The sequence below is a fragment of the Gadus morhua genome, chromosome 11, assembly GCF_902167405.1.
Source record: "Gadus morhua chromosome 11, gadMor3.0, whole genome shotgun sequence".
Classification (NCBI taxonomy): Eukaryota; Metazoa; Chordata; class Actinopteri; order Gadiformes; family Gadidae; genus Gadus; species Gadus morhua.
The window spans coordinates 5,483,680-5,506,263 of record NC_044058.1 but is presented as its reverse complement, the minus strand read 5'-3'; the positions used below and the strand labels follow the sequence as shown (position 1 = coordinate 5,506,263).

At 44.0% G+C, this 22,584-nt stretch overlaps 4 protein-coding genes across 6 annotated transcripts; 3 read left to right on the top strand and 1 right to left on the bottom strand.

Moving 5' to 3' along the window:
- The first annotated feature begins 8 nt into the window (after window positions 1-8).
- On the top strand, window positions 9-2,046 carry LOC115554426 (glutathione S-transferase kappa 1). Its single transcript, XM_030371167.1, has 7 exons — window positions 9-452; window positions 533-614; window positions 749-877; window positions 1,091-1,233; window positions 1,328-1,444; window positions 1,622-1,715; window positions 1,827-2,046. Exons 1-7 carry the CDS (start codon window positions 384-386, stop codon window positions 1,874-1,876), a joined length of 684 nt encoding a protein of 227 aa, XP_030227027.1. The 5' UTR covers window positions 9-383; the 3' UTR covers window positions 1,877-2,046.
- A 127-nt stretch (window positions 2,047-2,173) lies between these two features.
- styk1b (serine/threonine/tyrosine kinase 1b) lies at window positions 2,174-8,292 on the top strand. The gene is made up of 10 exons (XM_030371164.1): window positions 2,174-2,761; window positions 3,462-3,519; window positions 3,742-3,924; window positions 4,322-4,660; window positions 5,114-5,298; window positions 5,795-5,869; window positions 6,325-6,533; window positions 6,700-6,740; window positions 6,882-6,978; window positions 7,110-8,292. The coding sequence occupies exons 2-10, from the start codon at window positions 3,465-3,467 to the stop codon at window positions 7,300-7,302; spliced, it is 1,377 nt and encodes a 458-aa protein (XP_030227024.1). The 5' UTR covers window positions 2,174-2,761; window positions 3,462-3,464; the 3' UTR covers window positions 7,303-8,292.
- phc1 (polyhomeotic homolog 1) lies at window positions 7,932-17,991 on the bottom strand. 2 transcript variants are annotated; one of them, XM_030371154.1, is made up of 14 exons: window positions 17,845-17,991; window positions 17,134-17,251; window positions 16,872-16,985; window positions 16,729-16,788; window positions 16,492-16,635; window positions 15,915-16,109; window positions 12,315-13,106; window positions 12,091-12,211; window positions 11,796-11,974; window positions 11,618-11,687; window positions 11,430-11,517; window positions 11,015-11,198; window positions 9,123-9,366; window positions 7,932-9,016 (listed from the first exon to the last, which is right to left on the bottom strand). In XM_030371154.1, the coding sequence occupies exons 2-14, from the start codon at window positions 17,248-17,250 to the stop codon at window positions 8,865-8,867; spliced, it is 2,460 nt and encodes an 819-aa protein (XP_030227014.1). In that variant the 5' UTR covers window position 17,251; window positions 17,845-17,991; the 3' UTR covers window positions 7,932-8,864. The 2 variants fall into 2 exon arrangements, with proteins under 2 accessions (XP_030227014.1, XP_030227015.1); XM_030371155.1 differs by lacking the exon at window positions 17,845-17,991 and adding an exon at window positions 17,673-17,798.
- A 704-nt stretch (window positions 17,992-18,695) lies between these two features.
- ing4 (inhibitor of growth family, member 4) lies at window positions 18,696-22,447 on the top strand. Of its 2 annotated transcripts, none has more exons than XM_030371166.1 (8): window positions 18,696-18,806; window positions 19,274-19,345; window positions 19,612-19,778; window positions 19,879-19,978; window positions 20,284-20,395; window positions 20,563-20,707; window positions 21,528-21,589; window positions 21,721-22,447. In XM_030371166.1, the coding sequence occupies exons 1-8, from the start codon at window positions 18,770-18,772 to the stop codon at window positions 21,758-21,760; spliced, it is 735 nt and encodes a 244-aa protein (XP_030227026.1). In that variant the 5' UTR covers window positions 18,696-18,769; the 3' UTR covers window positions 21,761-22,447. The 2 variants fall into 2 exon arrangements, with proteins under 2 accessions (XP_030227026.1, XP_030227025.1); XM_030371165.1 differs by having other exon boundaries at window positions 19,879-19,993.
- The last annotated feature ends 137 nt before the right edge of the window (window positions 22,448-22,584 follow it).

The following is a 22,584-nucleotide window of genomic DNA, read 5'->3' as shown; positions in this document are numbered from 1 at the left end:
CAACCGGATGAGCACAAATATCACTGGGACTTGGCGGTAGTAACTATCCAAATGATTTACATGTCTGCAACATATCGTTCACTACGTAGAATGTATCCAAAGTTCAATATCTCCCTGCAGTACATCTAAACGAAGCAGAACATTTTATTTAAAGATATAGTTATATATCACTGATATTGAATTGACACATTTAATGCGCAGACTTGCCAAGTTGCATTGGAAGATTCAAGTGACCCTTGACTTACTGCAGAAAGGTAAACAGACAGCGACCCTGATTCGATAGATTCAACTTGCTGTTTCCCTCCAGATATACAAATAAAAGTATTATAGGCTGCGTCGTAGAGGACGACAATCCAAGAGACCGACACTTAAACATCCTGAAGATGTCCTCTAAGAAAGTGGTCGAGTTGTTCTTTGATGTGGTTTCCCCGTACACCTGGCTTGCATTTGAGGTTCGTATGTCATGTTGCTATTACAATGTAGAATATGAAATACAACAAATAATAACGATGTGCATATTGTGCATATTTAGGTTATGTGCCGATATCGAAACGTGTGGAACATCGAGCTGAAATTGCGTCCTGGTTTCTTGGGAGGCGTTATGCAAGGGTCTGGTAAGCTTTTGGTCAATCAGTAGCTGTGTTTAACCTTTTTTTGTTGTACTATATGTGTTGCTATGCAAACATAGTCTACATATGTGTGTCCATAGTTGACAATCTTGTGTCACAATTGTGTGTTCATAATGTAGGAAACAAACCTCCTGGGCTGGTTCCAAACAAGTTCCTGTACATGACCAAGGACATGGAGCGCTTGGCCCAGTACTTTGAGGTTCCCCTTAAGGCTCCAAGTAACCCTTTCGAGGCCATGTTTGAAAAAGGTAAGGCTATCCATCATTGGGCTTTACAGCTGTTTACAACGGCAACATCATTAAAATGCCACCGTACAACCTTTTACCTGGGAGTCAGACATAGTCACCACTACAGAATACCCTACTCTCTGTTATTCAAATGCTAAACTATTTAAAGATGTAGGAACCAATCCCTTGTCCACATAATGAGCAAAATCGTTTTTTTTGTATAATTCATCCCAGGCTCCTTGTCTGCAATGCGGTTTGTGGTGGCCGTGCAGGGGCAAGCAAAGGATGACAAGCAGGTAGAGCTTGTTTCTAGGGAGCTGTGGAGAAGAATCTGGAGCCAAGACAAAGACATCACCACACCTGAGTCCCTCTCCGAGGTACGCCCCATCCCCTCAGATCACCTCTGACTGTCAGAATAACAGAATAACTGGTGAAATGTGTGCTGCTGTGTCAACTGCTGTTGTCTTGCAGGCAGCGATGAAGGCAGGGATGTCTGCCAGTGAGGTGGGAGAGTTGCTGAGGCTGTCCTCCACCAAGGAGATTAAGGACAAGTTGAAAAGCACCACACAGGAAGCACTTGACCACGGGGTAAGAGAGATGACCTTGTCTGAACTGTTTTGGTTTGTTTAAGTACTTGAATGAGTTTGGAACGAGTCAAGGCGGTTTGTTTCCTACATTATAAGAATTCCATGTTTCCATGTTCCATGTCTGAAAACATCTTCCAAGTTTTTGGACTAATCTGAATTGTTGATGGTATTTGTGCAGGCTTTTGGCTTCCCCCTCATCGTTTGTCATGTAGATGGAAAGCCAGAGCCGTTTTTTGGCTCTGACCGTTTTGAGCTGATGGCGCACTGCATTGGTAGGCATTTTTTAACTCTCCAAATAAAATCATGAGTGAATTATTGTTGCTGATTTCAGATTCATTTCTTTGTATCCTTCATTCATCGATATGTTGTTTTTTATGTTCCAGGTGAGAAGTGGCTTGGACCTCAGCCCAAACAATCCCCTGCCAAACTTTAACTTTTGACGCTTGCCTTTAGATAATGTGGATGCTGTTCACTACTGAGTGCTTCATCTATGTACCGATATCACTTTCTAAAACTCTTCAACGTGACAATTTAACTCTGAAAACAGATGGGTTTGGTTTCACAAAAAATCCTTGCTTCATAAATAAATATTGTAGAAATTGATTGTTATTATTATATATATTATATTATTTTTTTAATGATCAAGCTATTTTTGCACCTGCCTCTTGTCACAAAGGTGAGAAAAGCTGCCACACAGGTTAGTTTTTTAGAAATCTGATGTAGGAGTGAGAAAAATGCCAGATATGTGGAAACAATAGAATAAAAAGCAGAACCAAAAACACGGGAGAAAAAAGTGGCAGGACCGGTTTTCTTAACAAAGACAAGTAGATTTGCTAACGCACAGTGGCTAGAGTTGATACAACCTCACAGTGAAAAACAGTGCCAGGGGAGACCCTTATGGTAAACATACAACCAGAGCTGGGAATGTTCTATTCAGATCCCGAAACCGTGATTAATCTCTTTATGGCTCCACTCTTGACGAGTTGATTGAGGCCAAGAAGAAGGAAATAAAAGCGGGAGAGGGGAAGAGGGTGGGGTTACTATAAAAACAGAAGGTGTAACCTGAACAAACAGCCAGGATCCCGTGAGTCCTCTCCGGTCACCAGAGGAACAAGACAATGCAGAGCTAACCCGGCGCGGCAGACTCTCCATCTAGGCGCTCAGACGGGGAAATGTGTAAACTAGTGCTGAGTAGCCTGCATGAGAGACCCACTAACAACCAGCACTGGCAGGTGTTAGTCTAGTCCAGAACTAGTCTGAATTAAACTGCTCTCCGGATATATTGAAAATTACACTATCAGAAAACGTAAGGAATAAGGTATGTATCTATTTGTATTTTTTTTTTCCACACAGTTACGCTGTTGATCATTCCTGTGTATTATCGTAGTATATTATCAGAAAGGTGTTTATAGATAGGGACATGTATCTTGTCTGTGTGCTTTTTGCCTTCTTGGCTCAGTTACCCGTAATACATATTAGCGTATGGGCTTATGAATTGTGAATAGCCTATGTCCATATGTGTGTTTTACTGTATGTTCATTAATGTTAGCGCTATGGATGTGACACGTTGACAGTGTGCGTGCTTTCCCTCCCGCTTCTAACTTGCAGAGCAGACAGGTTAGGAAGGATTCCAGGTATGACGCAAAGCATAATTAGCTGACAACAGTGACGGGAAGTGATTGCTGCTGTATTTTAGATTTAACACAAAGCTTCCCTTAAAAGCAATAAGAGTCAACACCTAAAAGCCGCATTACAATATTGTTTAATGGCATATTGTGATTTCCTAGGAAAATAAAAATAGGTAGGCTAGTACGCTTTCACAAACTCTTCCTCCAAGACTTATAACATAACAAGAGACGGAGACAGCATTTTCTGTATTTTTACAGATACCATCAGCATACACCTACATAGATTATATGATTTGAATAAATGGTCAATATTCACTTATGTTGAATGGTGATATGCAAATATGTTTGGTTTTTTTTCATCTAATCTAATTTACAATGTTTCAATTGAAGAGGATGTCTTCCTTGTCTGACGCTGACTCCCAATGTGGTCCAGGGGATACCATTTGTGGTACGGATGGGTGCATTCCCACTTCATTTTTTCTTGATTCCCATTGTATTTGGTAATTTAAAATCATACACACTAGTTCCTAGTCTTCCACTGCATGCCGTAGGCCCCGTATAATACTCTTAATCAAATGCAACCCGATGCAGAGGAGCTCATTGCAATAGCGTTGGCCAACACCACGGACTCAACTCAAGCGTGGTTCGTGTTTCCCGCTTCCCGCTACAGAGATCCGTGTGTATGAGCAGGAGGTCATCGTGGTGCCCATACTGCTGCTGGCCAGCTTCCTGGTCACGCTGGTCTTTATCCTGCTGCTGCGTTTCTGCCCGGAGAAGGTAGAGCGCATCAAGCCCAAGGCCAAGCAGTCGGCCTACAGACAGCGGGCCAGGCGCACGCTGCAAGGCATTGATGGTGAGTGGGCTGAATAGATGGAGGACGAATGTGTTATTGTCGCACAGAAATCTATGATACATCTCTCTCTATATATATTGTACACATATTGTATATATATAATGTATACTTATTGTAAGTACCCTAAATGTAAATCAATAAAAAAAATGTATACACTATACATTAAGAATTTATATGATTAAATGTTCTTACATTATACAATTCAATAATGCCCAGCCCTTTTGCTGTGTTGCAAATACTGTAGGCAGTTATATGTTTGTGCAACGGGTGGTGTCGCACCATCTCAGTTTTTGTAGCTGTACTGTCATGCTAATTTCAGTACAAGGGCAACAAACCAACCAAATGGCCTCTCCTCACACCTCCTCTATCGCCCGTCACTCCCTCTCTCTGTCCGCAGCTCCTCCAGGTATCAACGTACTGGAGAACGAGAGCATAGCGCTGGATGTAGCCAGCTCCTACTCAACCTTCAGCCCACCCAACACCTACACCGGCAGGAACCTCCTGCACACGGTGGACACCCCGGCTCTGAAAGTGGGCATTCCCCCGCAGACGCACCAGTACCGGCCCAGCTACATCCCCACGGTGCAGCCCAGGGAGCTGCCGCGCCAGAGGCTGCCTGAGACCTTCAACCTGGTGACGGCCCTGCCCACCACCTTCTCCCTGCGCTCGGACACCGCCGTGTCCCTCTACCGCGCCCGCATGGAGAACCGCAACGTGGTGCTGCGCGTGCTCAAAGGTGAGAGAGAGAGGGAGAGAGAGAGAGGGAGAGAGGGAGAGAGAGAGAGAGAGAGAGAGAGAGAGAGAGAGAGAGAGAGAGAGAGAGAGAGAGAGAGAGAGAGAGAGAGAGAGAGAGAGAGAGAGAGAGAGAGAGAGAGAGAGAGAGAGAGAGAGAGAGAGAGAGAGAGAGAGAGAGAGAGAATGGATTTCATCAGGTATTTGAAACAGAAACTCCTCCAGTTCCTCTCAGGCCTGACCAGTATTTTGGTTCAAGTTCTTGGCAAAAGATTCTACACAAGGGACCGTTTTACAGTAGTTGTTGTGAAGTTTACTCTGATACTTGTTGCCTGCACACAGAGCTCCCATTCATTGAAACCACTGGCAGTTCTAGAGGAAGGATTTTCTTTTGAGTTATTGTGCGATGTCTACTACTCCTCAATACTGATTTGTCCCATGTTTTCTGTCCGGCTAGACACTGCGGACGCCACTGAAAGACATGCCTTCCTGGGCTTCGCCTCCTTCCTGTCCCAGCTGGGTCCTCACCCCTTCCTCCCAGAGCTGCTGGGTGTGGTGTCTCTGCGGGCGCCACTGGTCACCGTGGTGGAAGAGTTGGAGAACCGAGACCTGCTCGGGTTCCTCTGGAGATGCAGGCAGACAGTGAGCAGGGGCCTGGGGAGGGGTACTTCACTGGGGAGGGGTACTACACTGGGGAGGGGTACTACACTGGGGAGGGGTACTACACTGGGGAGGGGTACTACACTGGGGAGGGGTACTTCACTGGGGAGGGGTACTTCACTGGGGAGGGGTACTACACTGGGGAGGGGTACTTCACTGGGGAGGGGTACTTCACTGGGGAGGGGTACTACACTGGGGAGGGGTACTACACTGGGGAGGGGTACTTCACTGGGGAGGGGTACTTCACTGGGGAGGGGTACTACACTGGGGAGGGGTACTTCACTGGGGAGGGGTACTACACTGGGGAGGGGTACTACACTGGCTCATTCCCATTTTTGTAGGTGTTTATTGTCATGTTCTCAATGTAGAGAAATAAAAATAGAGCTGCGTGTTTAAATGTTAACCATCTTGTTCTGGAAAAATTGTCAGAGGGAAGTATGAGGGGTAAAGATCTATTTCTCTTGGGTGTGTTTCTTAGGAAAATGCAGACCCTCCATGTGAGATGACCGAGAGACGAATCCTTACCATGGGCAAACAGGTGGCTTCAGCGCTGGTATGTAAGCCTCTACGATACAGCATCTTCTTACTGGTTGACACTAGCTGGACTTTGCCAGGCTACTTTAAAGTGTTGTGAGTGGCCAGACCCAGGCCAGGTCTGCTGGAAGTCTGTGTAAACGGGAGCGAGGCCAGACGCATATGAAATAAATCATTACCTTGCAAATTTGTTTGGTTCGCACCCAAGCTTACACCACATATTTGCATTTCAAATCTATGTCATGCAAGGCGACAAAGGTCAAAGTTCAATCCAGCATAGAACCCCACCTGTTCTCAACCCACTCTGTGAAATACAAGTTCCTCCCCTTCCTCCTCCCCTTAATATTTATACTATTGTGAGGTTCCCAAAGAAACGAGGCAAAGCAAAGTTAACCCAGTGTTTTGCATTTGCAAACATCTGAATTTCATAACCATGAATGACCTCTTCAATGTGTGTATTGTTGCCTTCACTAGGAGTTCCTTCATGGCAAAGATCTTCTCCATGGCAATATCCGGGCTCGCAGTGTGTTGGTGAGCCGGGAGCACACGGCCAAGCTCTGGGGCCTGCAGGGAGTACACACCAGGAAGAACCAAGAGGACAATCATAAGGAAGACCCTGGGATAAAGAAGTGGCAGGCCCCCGAGCTATTGACCAAGAAACCCGCCAGTGAAAGCAGTGATGTGTGAGTTCTCACCAAATACATACTAAGGAATAATGCTAAGGAAAATTGTATGCAGGGATGCAGGTCAAGTTTTTGTCATTCTCATCCACTATCAAATACGAATTGATACCGCTCTGACGCTCTCCCTCCTCTCTCTCTCTCTCCCTCTCTCCTTCTCGCACTAAAGGTGGTCATTTGGCCTCCTCTTGTATGAAATGGCAACGCTTGGTAAGTTGAATTCATTTTAAGTTGTAAAAAATCGATCTTGCTCTAGAGGATAGATTTGAAATGGCTACCATACATTCTGAATCTATACAAAAACGTAGACATGAGCTATAACACTGTCTTCTTACATTTGTTTCTCCACAGGTGAAGCCCCGTTTGCTGAAATCCCAGTAAAGGAGCTCCTGCAGTTCCACCAAAGAGGAAAAACCTTGAGGAAACCTTCCAACTGCTCTAACACACTGTGGGTTCCCATTAACCTTCCAAATATAATGCTAACACCTCACACACACCTGGTGCCAGATCAGCTGCTGATTGCTTTTGAATATTAACTATCATGTTCTCACTATGCCATATTCTCTCACCATCGCTCAGGTATTCGATGATTAAGAGCTGTTGCCAATGGAAGGAACAGGAGAGAACATCATTGGCTGAATTAAGTCGTAAGCTCCAATCATCAGAGAAGAACGCCAGTGACAAGGTCCTCCGGGGGCCAGAGCCAGTGAACATTGAGCGGTACCTGCAAGAAGCCGGCTACGGGGAAGCCAACAGCTACACTGTATTCTAACACACGTGTTAGAATTGTATGTGTGCCAAAAACACATGAACAATGCACTTTGCTGAGGGAGATGGCCAATGAGCCTACTTTGGAGAGCATGGATCCCAGAGTGCACGTGAGGTCTTATGGGACATAAGAGCACCTGTTCTGCAGCTCTTTTGCCTAATGGTGTTGGAAGTGTCATTTATGGCATAAGCTATGTCCAGCTTCATTGTATATCACTGTTATTACTATCTTAAAATGTGTTTAAAATGGCTTCAGTCACAGGCAAACTTGACCAAATCTTATCTAGCATTGAATCTTTAAGGTCAAATCATTGTATATTTCTGATTTGTTTGCAAAAACGGATGCAATGTATAGCAAATAAATTAATATATACCGGTAGGTAAAATTAATTTTAACACGTCCGTATTTCGTTGAAGTAGGGACAGGAAGAAATTAAAAGAATGTGCAATGTTGAATAGGCCGAACTTTTTGTTACACCCACGTATTACTGTGATTATTTAAGCTCCATACGGGGATCCCAGGTGAGGATATTGTACGCAGGAGTTTTGCACAATGTCTGATGTTATCGTGTTAGGGTTAGCCATGAGTCTAATAGCGCTCACCTGCAGTGAATAACTGAAGACATTTCAGCATTAGGTTGAACAGGCATTGTTTATTGGTTTATTACTGCATACAGGTCGACAGGGCGCTTGGGGTCCGTCCTCCACAGAGGAGACCACCACACCTCTATTCAGGTAGTTAGGTCAGTTAAAGCTGCTAAAACTCACTACATAAAACATCCATGTAAAACTGCCTTGGAAAAATAGAACTTTGATCATAGTACAAAATGAACAATAATAAACAGACAAGGTATAAAAGTGTTTTATAACGGTACAATAAAAAACAACAACTAAAAGAACAGACTCAAAATGTGTTTCACTGTATGTACGGAGCCCGGTTTCATGTTTTAAAGATATACTCTTTTGCTTAAAAAAAAAAAGGAACATTGTCAAAGAAATGGAATGAATGAATATGGAGTTTGACCCTCCAGCTCACCACTCCAGTTAAAGCACCCTCACTTAAGAGTTTAAAAGGCAACAGTCCTGTTTCTTATAATGCAACAGACTTACTCAACCTAGCAAGCAGAACTAATTTGCTAGCACAATTAGCTCTGAATGCAGTCAGTCACACAGAGATTATACTCTTGCTACAGTTGCTACATACATTGACGGAGACATCCCACTCACTGTTTCTCTCTAACGGACATAACGTAACTTAAGCCTATAGGGCCAGCGCGGTTAACACATAATATGTTTCACATTCAATTTTCTACCAAGACAAAGCCAGGGCACTTATTCCTAAACCTTCTCCTTCCACACGCCCCACAATGAAAGCCAAAGAGCAGAACCATCAGTGTATGTCTTTTGTGTTAATCATGGTCCACTGTTATGATTTGATCATCATCCCGCAACCACTCACTGCAGTCTGAAGCCCTGGTTCAGACCCCAGTTATGTGATTCCATGTCAACCCCAGACCCCCTCCGGTCTGCTCCAGTCATGCTGATAGCGTCTGAGCAGCACAGACCTCAGTCTCGTAGGCTGTTGATCGAGGCGCAGATCTTGAGGGCGGGGCCCAGCTTGATGTTCATGGTGGATATCAGATGATCTTCTCTGAGCAGCATCAGGGCCTGGCCGTCTATCTCCTGGGAGAGAAACTGGCTGGCCAGCTCCTCACAGCCTTTGTTTAGAGAGAAGGTGGGACACACGGTAAATACACCAGATCAATGAGCAAACCAACCACTGCACAAACAGGCAACACCACATTCTTTAGGGAGGCTACGGACCTTGCAGTGACGAGATAAACCTGCAGACTTCTGCCACGCCCCAGTTGGCGGGGCTCCCGGGGGAGGCGTTTGAGGCATCCATCGCGTGGGTGCTCGGGGCCAAGCTGTCCGACTGCGGGACGCTGTGGGCGGGCCTTGGACAGGACAGGGAGGAGCTTGGGGAAAGCGAGGGAGAAAACTCTTCATCCTCCTCATCTTCTCCGTCGCTGGACTGCTCTTCCGAGTGACTGGACTCTGACTGACACTGTGACGGAAGGAGAATTGTAAATAGTAACTAAACATACAACATTGGGTCTGGTGAGGCAAAGCCTACTGTGGTTTAACTGGTTCAACCTGGTAGTGTCATATGAATAACATCACTTACTTATCATTCAAACTTTGGCTGTGAAGGCCGGATTCAAAGAGAGCAAGGCTATTTGGAAGAACCCTTGCAAATAGAGGGTGGAATTACTTTTTGGGACTATTTATGGGAAAAAGATTAATTCATGAGTCTTGAATAAATTTGAAATAGGCAAAACCCAGCCATATTGCTCTGGATCTCTCATAGTGTGCCTCCAGTTACTGAAATCACATCAGTCAAAGTCCTACTAACTGGGCTGATTATTAATCCTCTGCAAACCTGCCTCCGTAATATAACGTGCAAGTAAGTAGTAGGAATGAGATTTTATTAGCTTTATTCAGAGAACGGAGCACACTATAACCATGTTATACTGTACGTATTATTCTACGAAGGAATGCGTGTTAGAGAAAATAAGCCCACAAATCCTATTTCATCAGGATGTGCATCTGCAAGTACCAAAATCAAAGCACTCGCACGATGGTACTTGCCAATACACTTTACTTATAAAAGTACTCTTATCACAATAGTGATAGTTCTGCATATTTCACCCGGGAACACTCCTTAAAATGCACAATGGAAGCGCTAGCCTTCACTTGGATGGAAAGGAATCACCAGTTTTAATGAAACCAACAAGGAAAAACAAATAAATATAAATTAATCAGTATTTACTATGTGTAGTTATGTGTACAACATGATGACTGAAAATTAAACATAAAGAAAAGCACCAGTCCTTGCATGGTAAAACATCAGTGCAACAGTAATGGCACAGTATAATAATAGTCAGAAGAAAACAACCACCCCGTGAAACACGGGTGAGTATGCTGGCGTTGTTGAACCTGACTGCGACACCATCCGCACACAACCGAAACACAACACCTTCAGCTGTCCAGACACATCACCACGGTTACTTGAGAAATTAGGTACTGTTTCAGTACGTAAAAGGACATGTCAAGCGGTGAAAGAGGCCTAACCAGGTCGACTGCACGATATGTTGTTAAATGCAACGTTATGTTTCGGGACACCTATTTGACCATTTAACGTTTCCATAAATGTCTTTAATTCTCTAACAGTGAAGAAGTTCTGGCTCTGTGCTTGGAAGCGCAGATGATTGGTAGATCAGTTGCTGGGGCACCCTGGACCAGCGGTAATGAGGCTTTTTATAGGGTACATGAGAGCCATTTTGGAAGACAGAAACTATTAATAACAAAACAATTTAGGGATTCTGCAATCGGCATAATGTTTGAATCCATTTTCTGACAATATCTTTTACATAAGCATCGGCTGCGACTTGCATAATTTACATTCAGATCTGAGATCACTGCACACAGGTGAATCGCGACATCCCACTCTTTCAGTTTCATGCTGACCACTAGTTTTCATAAGTAAGAGTTGCTTTGCGGAGCTTCTTGACTAAATCCCTCAAGGTGTCCTGGTACCTGCGGTTTGCAGACGTCACCATGGATTGATTGATTAGCCTGATGTTTGGTCACACAACACGGACAAAGTCTGTTTCTTAGCGCGACCTCTATAGGAGTCTATAAACAGGACCCACCTTAACAGGTAAATGTTTGCCTGATATCTTTGCAGAGGCGATCTCTGAGCTGCTCCTCCGGGGAGGGCCCCTCCGTCGGGCGGAGGTCTCCAGGTGAGGAGGAGGCGGCGGCTGCAGGGGGCTGGCCCCTGGACCAGAGCGCCCCCTGCTGATGCGGAAGTGCTGGCTGCAGCTGACGTTGTACCTGGAGGGGGTCACACACCAGAGTCTTTAGGCCATACCACAATGGTATGCATTGAACACTGTACCAAACGTCGTGATTGTCACAGAGTATGTGATTATGTGACTGTAAGGGCTACGTCTGCTTTCTAAACAAGCTCGATTATAGTGTGCATATGTACATACGTTTGGAACAACCACATGATGTACCAATATACGTGTTTAAAATATAGCGTATGGTTGGGATGAACCATACCTCTTTGCACAGGTCTTTGAACAGAATCTCTTGGATCCTCTGAACTGACCGGCTGGAGCAAGGCTCTGGCAGTACTCACACTTCAACACTAGGGAGAACCCGACAGAACAGTGTTACAGTATTATTACATCATATTAAGTTAACAGACTGTGTTGAACGGCTGAACGATTTCAAACTGAAATAACAACCTTTACTTGCAGATCCATTCTCTGAGCGCCCAACCAAGGCAAACTCTCTGTCCTTCATGAGCCCTGCCACCTACCGAACAAAATAACAACATCAAATAGCCATCCTAGACGAGGTCATTAATGGAGATGGATACATGACAATGTCATTGGCTTGTTATGATAACATGGCGGTACTTACGGGGAAGGGTTCAGCACCCTCCTGGATTACAAAGCCCTCTATGAGGTGAGTGAGAACTTGGGGTTTGACCACGGCCTGGGGCAGAGGAGCTCTGTCCTTGTCCCCGAGCCCTGCCCTCGATAAGGGCAGCAGTAGGGACAGCAGAGGGGGAGACGAGAAGGCTGGGATGGCAGACGGAGCTGGTCAAAAACAAGAACAAGGAACATTCACATTTCACTAATTGTATTTGCCATATCAAGCTAAAAATGATTAAGTGTATGTTGTGTGTGCGTTGTGGAGAGGGCAGCTGTAGTACCAGTGTCCTTAGCAGGGGCCGGGGACAGCGGAGGAGCCCCCTCTCTCATCGAGGCGCAGTCGGACAGCTCTGTGGCATCTGAGTCAGACTTCCTTTTCAAGGAGCCGACGGCAGGCTTTGTCTAACAGCAGGAGACAATACACATTATAGCTCCTTGTTCCCCTCAAGGCGGTTCTCCCCTTCACCAGAGCACCTAAAGGATAAACAAAGGTGAAGAACGTTACCATGGCCACGGCCCCGCTGTGGGTAGTCCCGCCGGTCGTGTTCTCCGGAGCCGTGTTCCCTCGGTTCTGGGCCACGGCCAGGGCCTGCGTGTTCCCCGCAGAGCCGGGTCGGGCTCCCACCAGCTGGACTGGAATATGGGGAGGGTGGTGTCCCACGGGGGTGGCCTGGCTGTGGGTGGGAAGGGCAGGGAGAATGGCCGTCGGGTGTCGAGGGGGCATTTGGACTGGTAGACGGTGTCCCTGAGTGGTTTTGGGCTGGATGGGTACGGGGCCTTTGTCCACTGGGACGTTAGTCTGCTGCAACGGCTGCACTACCAGTGTCTGGGCGTTGATGCTGGCCTTAGTGGTGACAGAGCCAAGCGAATAGCCCTGTGTGGAGGTAGAAACACTCGAGGTGGGGACCAAGATGTGCGTCACCGTGGCAGAGGGGGTAACCGTGGTTACTGCTCTTGCCTGGCAAAGAGCAGAGGGGGAGAGGAGGAGCTGGGACAAGGGTAAGGCAGCGGAGGATGTCGAGGAAGGAGCAACAGATACAGCAGGGTTAATGTTGGCCTGGCCATCGGGCTTTGTCCCCGCACAAGTGGCGGTAGCCTGCTGGGGATAGGTGGATATCTGCTTGGTCAGTTGCTGCGGCTGTGGCTGTACTTGCTGCTGCTGGGCTGTCTGTGGGAAAGGCTGCTGTTGCTGTTGTTGGCCAAATGAGAAGTTAGCAGCATCCTTCCTGTCTGGAAACTCAGACTTGACTGCCATCCCTCTGGGGGCTGAGGCACAGTGGAGCGCCAGGTTCTGCACCTGGAGGAACAGGATTGCTAACTGATGATGGTTCTAAAAATGAGGGTTCAACCAACCATGCAAATCATAAAAAGTATCTGGCCCAGGTAGGCGGAGTTCCCTACGCGTTCAACCAGTTTTATAATAATGACCGCCCGCCAGGAAAATCATGGCATCAATCTGACTGTACAATCTATAGGATAGCTATTCACGCTCTGGATAAGGGATGTGACACAGTGAACTTAAGTCTAGAAATGTAAACTGAACTGCCAGGGACACAGGGCTTCCAGGCAGAAGCGTCGGGCAGCAGAACTACTCTCTAAAGAGCCATTGTTTGATCAATATTTCTCGACAATCAGCCAATTACAAAGTACACTGCCCTGCCCTAAACAATTTCCTAATTAAAACTAGGAATTCAGGGCGTCCCCAGATCTTTTCAATGTGTAGTCACAGGATCAGATACAGATCACAAAATGAAATATATATAAATAGGATTTTCCTTATGAAAATCATTAGTCATAGACTATATGGATAATATACACCCAGCAAAGATATAAAGATCCCATGGCATCAAAATTTCTATCATAAATATAATAATAATAATAATAATACATTTAATTTAGAGGCGCCTTTCAAGACACCCAAGGTCACCTTACAGAGCATATAGTCATCATAAATCGTTTAAAAGGCTGAGTTCCCCTAGCCTACCTATACTCCCCCAGTATCTAGAATTTTTGTTGGGCGTAAAGCGAGCACTAGGTCACTAGTCACACTGCTCCGCCTTTGAAAAAACAAGGCGCCGTTTTGGAATTTTCCCTGAATGTCATCATAAGGGGAGATGCCACCTCCCCTTTCTCTGCCTTGCCAGCCCACCAATGAGATACGACTGTGCGAGCGCCGCGTGTGCGTGTGTGATTACACACTGTAATGCAAGTGTTAAGTCTTTGTTATTTGGATAACCGTTCTGCAGTTGGTGTTATGGCGCATTACGCGTTAGACTCGTCTCTGGTATTTCCACAACGAGACTCGTAGTAGAGGTTATCTCAGCCATGGTTGAGAAGGAATTGGGGGAAAGGAACTTTGGCTTTGACTCCCTGAAGTACATGAACCAGGACATGGAGCAGAAAGGGATTGTTGCCCGCGAATGTCTCCCACTTGAGCCCCGCTTCCCGCTGCCGAGGGACCACCCCCTCGGCGCTGCCCGCTGCAGGAGGCGGTGGCTCCCGGCAGCGAGGCTCCGGCGGGAGACAATCCCTTTCTCCTCCATGTCGTGGTTCAGTCTACTTCGGATTGATGTTGACGTGGAAGAATCAGAGACGTCGGAGAACAGTCGTTTGAAATTCATTATATCGTCTGGAGGCTCACACAGCTTTTGGCCGTGATAATATATATTATATGATATAGATATCTATGTATGATATGATATTATTTAGATATAGAGCTCCAGGACTCCCGCCGGAGCACCTGGAGTGTTCTAGAATATTTCCAGAACACGGCCAAAGGCTGTGTGTGCCTCGCCATTGCGATACATCCACTGTAAACAGAGCGCATGGTACTGTGGCCGCAAGCTGCTCAGGGCCACACCCCCACCGTCCTACAGACACCGAAACGGCGCGTTTGGGGAAAGCTCAATGTGCGACTGGCTCGTAGTGGCTGTAATTCTGCACCACGGCTGAATTTCGGGAACGTCTTCAAATACTGTGTTTGGGGCCCACTAATATCTATATTAAAGCATCCATAAAGTAGCATGCCATGGGACCTTTAATCAAACATAAGATCCAATGTTACAGTATCCCCTGTGATACACTATGCACACTAATATTCATAGAAAGAAAAAAGGAGGGCTACCGTGAAGAGGCGGCTGTCCTTATCCTACTAAGCTTAGCATAACAAATAATGACAGACGGCAACATACGCGTGTATGGGAGATGCTTGTATTTGTAGCACATTTTTTGCTTCCTGTGATCAGTTTACAGGCTGCAGGTTTTGTATATTATGATTTTAAGTAGTCAAACAAGTCGGCGATAGCCTATGGTTCATAATTAATGGCATTTAATTAGAGAGTGGAGAAATTGACAAGTTGGAACTGTATCATTTGGACGAATAAATTGAGCCATAACTAGAATTAAAATATTAAATATAAATAACCAGTGTGCAAGGAAGCGCATACTATATTTGCATAACCCACCGACTCTTTGTGACGTCTGTGCTCATAAAAGGAGGGCCGTCTACGGCTTCACTCAGGAGCTCAGACCGGGGGTCCAGCTACTGCGGACAGCGCTGGTATAAGGTCTCGGTTTTAAGAAACCCTTTGCTTCACATTGTAGGAACAATGTTGACATTAAAGTTCTGTCGCTGGCATCGTTTGGCTTCACGTAAAGCTTCGGTTACTCCGTTTAGAGAGTTTGAGAGTCGCTCTCGCTCATCTTCCAATAAAGCGGCGGAGCACTGAGTTAGTTTCACCTGAAGCAGAAGGAATTAACGGGAAGCATCCATGTCCTATCAGGTCATTGATACTGCAGTCATTTAAACTGACATGGGGATGGGTGAAGAACAAAGTCTTGGTCTACTATTTTTAGCGCAGACCTACATAATGTTTTTTAGAAAAAAACACTGGAAGAATGAAGCCTGATGAGATGCAGGCTGATTATTGCACCCTATAACCGATAAACAACAGTATCAATGGTTAAGTGAAGCGTACCACAACTCAAAATGTTAAATCAATATATCATTTAAATCACTACTTACATACCCACATATTGAGTTGGATAATGTTCTTTTAAAATCCCAATTCATCAAAATACATTATTTCTCTAACAATCTTCTCACCTGATCATGTTCTGAAGGAGTGCTAGGAAAGGTAGACTTGTTTTCCTGCTGCTGCTGCTGCTGCTGCTGCTGCTGCTGCTGCTGCTGCTGATGTTGTGGCTGCTGCTGGGTCACTGTGGCCACAGCTGCTGTGGCTGTACCACCAGGCATGAATATCAGCTGGGAGGCAAGCGGGGCTCTCAGGGAGCGGTTCACCTAAGGAATCAATGATGACATATTAGTCACATTCAGAAGTGGCAGAGCATGATCTCATGTGCTTTGAGCAATGATTAAAAGGATCGTTTGGGCACAAAGACCACCATATAAGCAAAGATGTGGAGAACGGTATCGTGACATTAATTGCGTTTAATAATCATTTGAATTCCCAATATAGTTGATAGCTTATTTAGTGGTAAGAATAAGCAAGCAATGGATTAATTCTGAATACAATTTTGAATGAAGAAGTATAATTTGTTAAATTCCTTTTAAAGAAACGCAACATCTGATATTGCTATACACATCAACTACTGAATGAGTGTGTTAGATTAAGCTAAAACTAATACGCTATAGTCAAAGAACAATGTTGACTTTAACTTACTCTGAGATACATCTGTCCCTGTCCGGCAGAGTTCCCACCCAACAATACCGATTGGTTAAGAGCAGTGGTTGTCGCACAGGAGGCCGGACCAAGGGGGCGGGGATTAGTCACAGTCCCTCCTCCAGAAGTGGTGCTCAGGTTGACCTGATAAGGAACCATAAAATCATAGATTCAACAATCAAAACAGCTGTTGTGCCCTCGCTTTAACAAAAGGAAAATATGTGCCATAAGACTTACAGTGGTGGTGGCAACACTGTTATTGGAAGAGTTTGATTGCCGACTCGCTGCAAGCGTTGCCTAATGGGAAAGATAAGTGACCACACATATGAATAAATTCCAAGGTTTTATGTTTAATGTCTCATGCGTGTACAGGGTGCTACCTGTTGCACAGCAGCCAGGTTATGGAGCTGGACACTGTTGATTTGCTGCTGCTGAAGCATCAGCTGCTGGAAGTACTGAGCAGCATTTGGCTGCCTCTGAAGTGCCTGGAGAGCCTTGGTCAACAAGTTGCACATATAATGGACAGGTCAACATGGGTTTTTCATTCATCTTACTTTGAAGCAAAACAATCCGTATTCTTGCAATATTTACAAGCACAGGTATGCATTTGTATGTAATGCAGGTACCCAAACAAAGACATACCTGTACAGCCTGTCTCTCATACAGAGACATGTGTGCTATCTGGGATGGGCGGGAGTTTCCCCCTGTCTGAGCGTTTCCATTGGTCGAACTCGTGTTTTGATCCTCACCTGCATCCATGCTGGAAAGAATACATGGTATTAAATAATGTTTTCTCAATATACTAGATAATGAATACCTGGATGCAGACAATTATATAGTATAGTATGCACCAATAAGTCTGCCATGGTTGAGAGTAAGACAACTACACTAGTCAATAGCCCACGACGAGATTGGCAACAGTACACGTTACAGATTGACACAAGAATCGCAGAACCAATAGATGGTGGTAGAAGCGGCAGGCGGCCGACTGGCTGTCAACGTGATAGATGAATGCGAGGGAAGGAGCAACAGGAAGACAGAAAAAACAAGTGTGGGGCTACCAGGTTATGGCTAACAACACTGGCGAGTATGTAATCCCAAACAACACTGTGTGCATCCATTACAAATGCCATTTAACAACTTAAACGGTTTTAGAAAAATAAACGAGTGCATGCATTTACCGCACAATGGTCAGTCAAATTGAGGGAAAACCAAAGTGTATGGTGGTGAGGTGACCAAAACGTTTTGTCTGGCTAGCGTTACAGACCAGCGGAGCTAGCGAGCAAACTTGATGCACAACCTTCTGTATCCCCCTCAATGTTACCAGTGACTTTCAGTGATACACAATATTACCTGGCTAATATAGGTTTGTCCTTTGTTTTGTTACGGTGAAAAAGTTAGGTACATCCCTTAATATGAGTCGATGTCCATAAACCCTTAGCTTCTCCGCTGAGATCCCGCCCCTGACCGTTCCCTTTCCGGTGGCTCCGCGGTCGCTACCACTTCCACATGGACATGGGAATGTTTTCATCCCAGGAAAAGTAAAAGTTTTCCAATGTCCAATTGGGTTGGGTTTATAATTAATTTAACATACGTGAGGACCACTTCAAAGTATTTGTGTGTCAACAATGCAAACTTTTAATTAAATAATGTATCGGGCTATAGGCTGCTACAGATGATGGGTTTCCCAAGGAAAGTGGAACCCAAGGTTATAAAACCAAGCGACAAAAGATGAGAAATACTAAAAATAGTTATAAAGTTAAACTTGTGTTGCCCGATGTCCCACATTTTCTACCTAGAGCTTTCAGTGAAGGTGCCAGCCAGAGTAGCCAATAATAACATGACTTGAATAAAAACTATGTGGATATACACGGCTGGTCATAGAAATGCAGACATCTATGGCAGAATGCAATGTATTCGAATGAATGCATTAACTACGTTAATATTTGAATTTATTGCTGCACATCCTGTTTAATAATGCATTTTTTTCATGTGTGCATTCTTTTCTTATGTCGTTTTGCACAGTTTGATGCATAATTATTATTAAACAGGATTCATTTCATGTTTAATGTCTTCAATCTTGTGTAGCGGTTGAGCGGAATGAGCCGATGTGATCCCATGGTTACAATTTACATTTTCACAGAATGAACACTGGTAAGTTTCTTTAAAAACACAAAAAAAACATCACGTCATATATAGGGAGCGTACCAGAGAATGGCGGCAGCCAATCAAAACCTTTCCTCCGCTGCCGGAAAATGTGTTGTTTACATTTTCCAAGATGGCGGCGGGAATGTACCTGGAACATTATTTAGACAGTAAGCATTAAATAGTTATTTGTGGATGGGAAGGGATTTCATACCCCATAATTCAACGCTGTCTCGTTGTTGAGAATGTAATAGGCCCGATCATCAATGCCTGAATCTTGAATCAAACGCAGTAGTGTCCGGCGACCCATCGCGATTATGGCTTTTGGGCACAGTCTATTTACTGGAATTTTTATTCTCCCAATTATGGATGCATTTAGGAAACACCACGTAAACATATTAACTAGCTTTTAGCTATTTAACTCCTTCTTGGTTTCAACTGGTGATCTTTGTTCTTATTTTTGCTGTGATTTATTGTTTGTACATTTGATTCTTCCAACTCCCCCATCTGATCCCGCGGCAGACGTCGTCTTTGGTGGTTTACGATTGCAATTGTAATTTATATAAATGCCTATTGCCCGATTCAGCTTTATTAGAAGGCCTGTAACTTAATGTTGTCCCTTCTTTTACAACCCCAGGCATAGAGAATTTGCCATTCGAATTGCAGAGAAACTTCAATTTGATGCGGGACCTAGACCAACGGACAGAAGGTATGGTTGATACATAGCTAATACACTAGAGTGGGTTTCGTATTCACGACTATGTAGTGCTTCATACAATTTAACCTCAACTGCGAGAATGAAACATTCGTTTGAAGAAAACAAAAGTTGATTTGTAGCATTATAATCCAGCTTATAACCCTTGACGTTTACTACATGAACATGTTATGTTAACGGTGTGTATGTCTTAAATGGAATGGCATTACAATTCAGTCCAAGTACTCTTTCACTCTTTGCCATTCTGCTTTGCTCCACAGATCTTAAAGGACAGATAGACTCCCTGGCCAAGGAGTACACTTCCAATGCCAGGACTCTTTCTTCGGAGCAAAAGCTCTCCATTCTGAGACAGATTCAGCAGTCATACAGTAAATGCAAAGAGTTTGGTGATGATAAGGTGCAGCTGGCAATGCAGACATATGAGATGGTGAGTACAAGTTAGTGCCATAACATACAGACATACTGCAGGCAACATACTATAAGGTTCCACCAAAAAACTGAGTTTTCTTTTCAATTGATTTATTAAGGTTGACAAGCACATCCGACGGCTGGATACAGACCTGGCCCGTTTCGAAGCGGACCTGAAGGAGAAACAGATTGAGAGCACTGACTATGACTCCACTTCCAGTAAGGGAAAGAAAAGTAAGGGTTTCTCCATGATAGAACCCTTCAAAACTGACCACAAATGTAAACATTAGTCTTAGATAACTCACTCCCATTAGTTTGGTAATGTATATTTGAGGCGGAGGTCCAACCCAACCTAATCACTTCCTTTATGTGTAAGACAGTACTATCAAACCATACTTTCTAACTTTCTATGGTATGAGGAGATTAAATCAACAATCATGGCAAATCGTTTCTCATTAAGCCAATGTTGAAAACCAAGGTCTGTTTTGGTACCTGATCGTCTGCCTTGTTGTTTGGACTTTCAGCTGACGCTAGGCAAAAGGAGAAGAAAATGGCTAAAACTAGGTCTAAAGTGAAGAGCTCGGATGAGGATGGCAGTCCCAAGAGTGCACAGAAGAAAGTCAAACTCCTCCAACCGTGCGTATAATCTTGAATAAGTCTTCTTCGCATACTGCTCTAGCCAATGTCTTCATTCATCATGGTTATTATTGTAGTCCTGTTATTCAAGTACTTAAGATATTTGTGCATTCTCACAAGATAAGATTCAAGTCTCAATGATCCACCACGGTTGTTTTATTCACCAGAGGAGAGTTCAATGCTCCAGCTTCCAACTTTGGCAACGTGCATCCTTCAGATGTGTTGGACATGCCTGTGGACCCCAACGAGCCCACCTACTGCCTGTGCCACCAGGTCTCCTATGGGGAGATGATTGGCTGTGACAACACTGACGTAAGTCTCATGCACAATTCTTGGCTTGACACCCGTCGTGGAAATAGTAATCGTAAATATATGTATGTATACAATTATTTAAACCTTCTTTATATAATTACTAGGCAATTGAACAGGGATTTGTACACATTCTTCTTGGACCAAGAGATGTCTCCCTTCCTCTCTCTTATTGAAAGGTGTAAGGGGTTGAAAGCATAGTTTTGCATTTTCATTGCCACGAAATCGGTCTTAGGCCATGCCAATCAACTGACTTCTTTGTTGTGCAGATTGTTTTAACTGCCTTGCAGACAGGTCCCCTTCACCCATAGACTTGAACATTGCAAATTAATTTAGTTTCTCCCGTCACGGCTGATTTAAGCGATGGCCAATCCTAAACTCTCAACAATGGTCACTCCCCCTCACCTTTGTTTCTTTTGTTGTTACTGCCCACAGTGTGAACGTTTCCCTATGAGAATCATGTACACCCATTGTTTCATTGAATTTTTGCTTGCTAAATTGCTGCCTCTATCTTCCCATGATCATGCTCTAAGGGTGTTGTAGGTAAGATTAGAGAGCACATTTAATTTGAGGATGGCTGGTCCATTTCTTATGACATTCAGATAATAGCTCTTAAATCGTACCTACAAAACAAAACCAGTTTCCCTGCTGTCCTTAACCCTACCTGCTCCTTAATTTCCTCTTCCCCTCTTATTTCACTGCGAGACTTCTTAATTTAAGCGTCTCATTCAATAACTATTTATAATAATGGTAGTCCAGTTGATGAAATTAAAGCCATGACCCCAGATTTTATTTTGCTTGACATTTGTCTTGATAATTCCAGTGTTCTATCGAGTGGTTCCATTTCGCTTGCGTGGGTCTGACAACCAAACCACGTGGGAAATGGTAAGAAGGCTTCACCTGAAAGAGATGCTGTTCACTTAACAGTTTCATATTTTAACTAAAAGTGTAATTGATTCCCAAATGAACAAGACGAACACCAGTTTGACACAGAGTTATTGTTTTATTCCACATAGGTACTGTCCACGCTGCTCTCAAGACCGAAAGAGAAAATAAAATGACTTTGTTAGTGAAACAATGGAATGCCGGGAACAGATTGAATAGATGGAAAATGGCTGGAATAGTATTTTCAACATTAGTTATTAGTACGTTTTACATATTTCTTAATGTTTGGTGCTTTATTGGTTAACATTTTTGATGGCCGTGGTCTGATGCAGTGTATGAAGGAGACTAATGGTTACAACTTTATTTAAAATTTCATATTTGAAATGGTTGACTTTCTTTTTTATTTACTTTGGTGCTCATTGTAATGTTTTGTTGTAGGTATTTTTTGTTTTTTTACATTTTGTTATACAAATGAAAAATAAACACTACATTTTCCCCTAATAGTTAGACATTTACAAATGCCCTAACACTATCAATATTGCCGTGTATGACTACACAATTCTTTAAAAAAACTTTTTCAATTAATAACTTTAATTTCTATTTTACATGAATGCCTATGTTAAGCTCTAGCTTTTTTGGAATGACAATGAGTAGGATGAAAAAGATAAGACCAATGCTGCATTTTGATAGTATTAGTCAACTGAAATTGTCCTTTTAAAGATTTGATTGAGTGTTGTATGGAAAATAAGACATTTCATGAGGGAAGTATTGCCATTCCTGTAGCTGAAACATTTGTACTAGGGAGAGGGTGTTGGTTATGTTTTCAATTATTTGAATACAGCTACTACCTCAACAATGTGTCTGTTTTATATTTAAAACCGTGGCTTTTTTGCTGAATACCAACGACATTATAATACAGTATGACAACCTGTTTTGGTAGAGGTCGGCCCACACTCTTGGTGCAGTCGTTCTGGGGTTTTCCTCATGGTGGCGCA

Bases quoted from the DNA above. Each gene is read 5' to 3' on its own strand.
- LOC115554426 (XM_030371167.1), top strand. From the start codon at position 384: ATGTCCTCTAAGAAAGTGGTCGAGTTGTTCTTTGATGTGGTTTCCCCG. The intron at 615-748 runs GTAAGCTTTTGG...TTCATAATGTAG, and splicing joins AGGCGTTATGCAAGGGTCTG to GAAACAAACCTCCTGGGCTG. The intron at 1,234-1,327 runs GTACGCCCCATC...GTTGTCTTGCAG, and splicing joins CACCTGAGTCCCTCTCCGAG to GCAGCGATGAAGGCAGGGAT.
- ing4 (XM_030371165.1), top strand. From the start codon at position 18,770: ATGGCGGCGGGAATGTACCTGGAACATTATTTAGACA. The intron at 19,994-20,283 runs GTAAGGGTTTCT...TTGGACTTTCAG, and splicing joins TTCCAGTAAGGGAAAGAAAA to CTGACGCTAGGCAAAAGGAG. The intron at 20,396-20,562 runs GTGCGTATAATC...TTTATTCACCAG, and splicing joins AAAGTCAAACTCCTCCAACC to AGGAGAGTTCAATGCTCCAG.
- phc1 (XM_030371154.1), bottom strand. From the start codon at position 17,250: ATGGATGCAGGTGAGGATCAAAACACGAGTTCGACCAATGGAAACGCT. The intron at 11,975-12,090 runs GTACTACAGCTG...GTTTTTGACCAG, and splicing joins GGCCCCTGCTAAGGACACTG to CTCCGTCTGCCATCCCAGCC. The intron at 9,367-11,014 runs GTGGGTCCTGTT...CTTCCGTCACAG, and splicing joins GCAAACATTTACCTGTTAAG to TGTCAGTCAGAGTCCAGTCA.
- styk1b (XM_030371164.1), top strand. From the start codon at position 3,465: ATGTCTTCCTTGTCTGACGCTGACTCCCAATGTGGTCCAGGGGATACC. The intron at 3,925-4,321 runs GTGAGTGGGCTG...CTCTGTCCGCAG, and splicing joins CACGCTGCAAGGCATTGATG to CTCCTCCAGGTATCAACGTA. The intron at 5,870-6,324 runs GTATGTAAGCCT...TGCCTTCACTAG, and splicing joins AACAGGTGGCTTCAGCGCTG to GAGTTCCTTCATGGCAAAGA.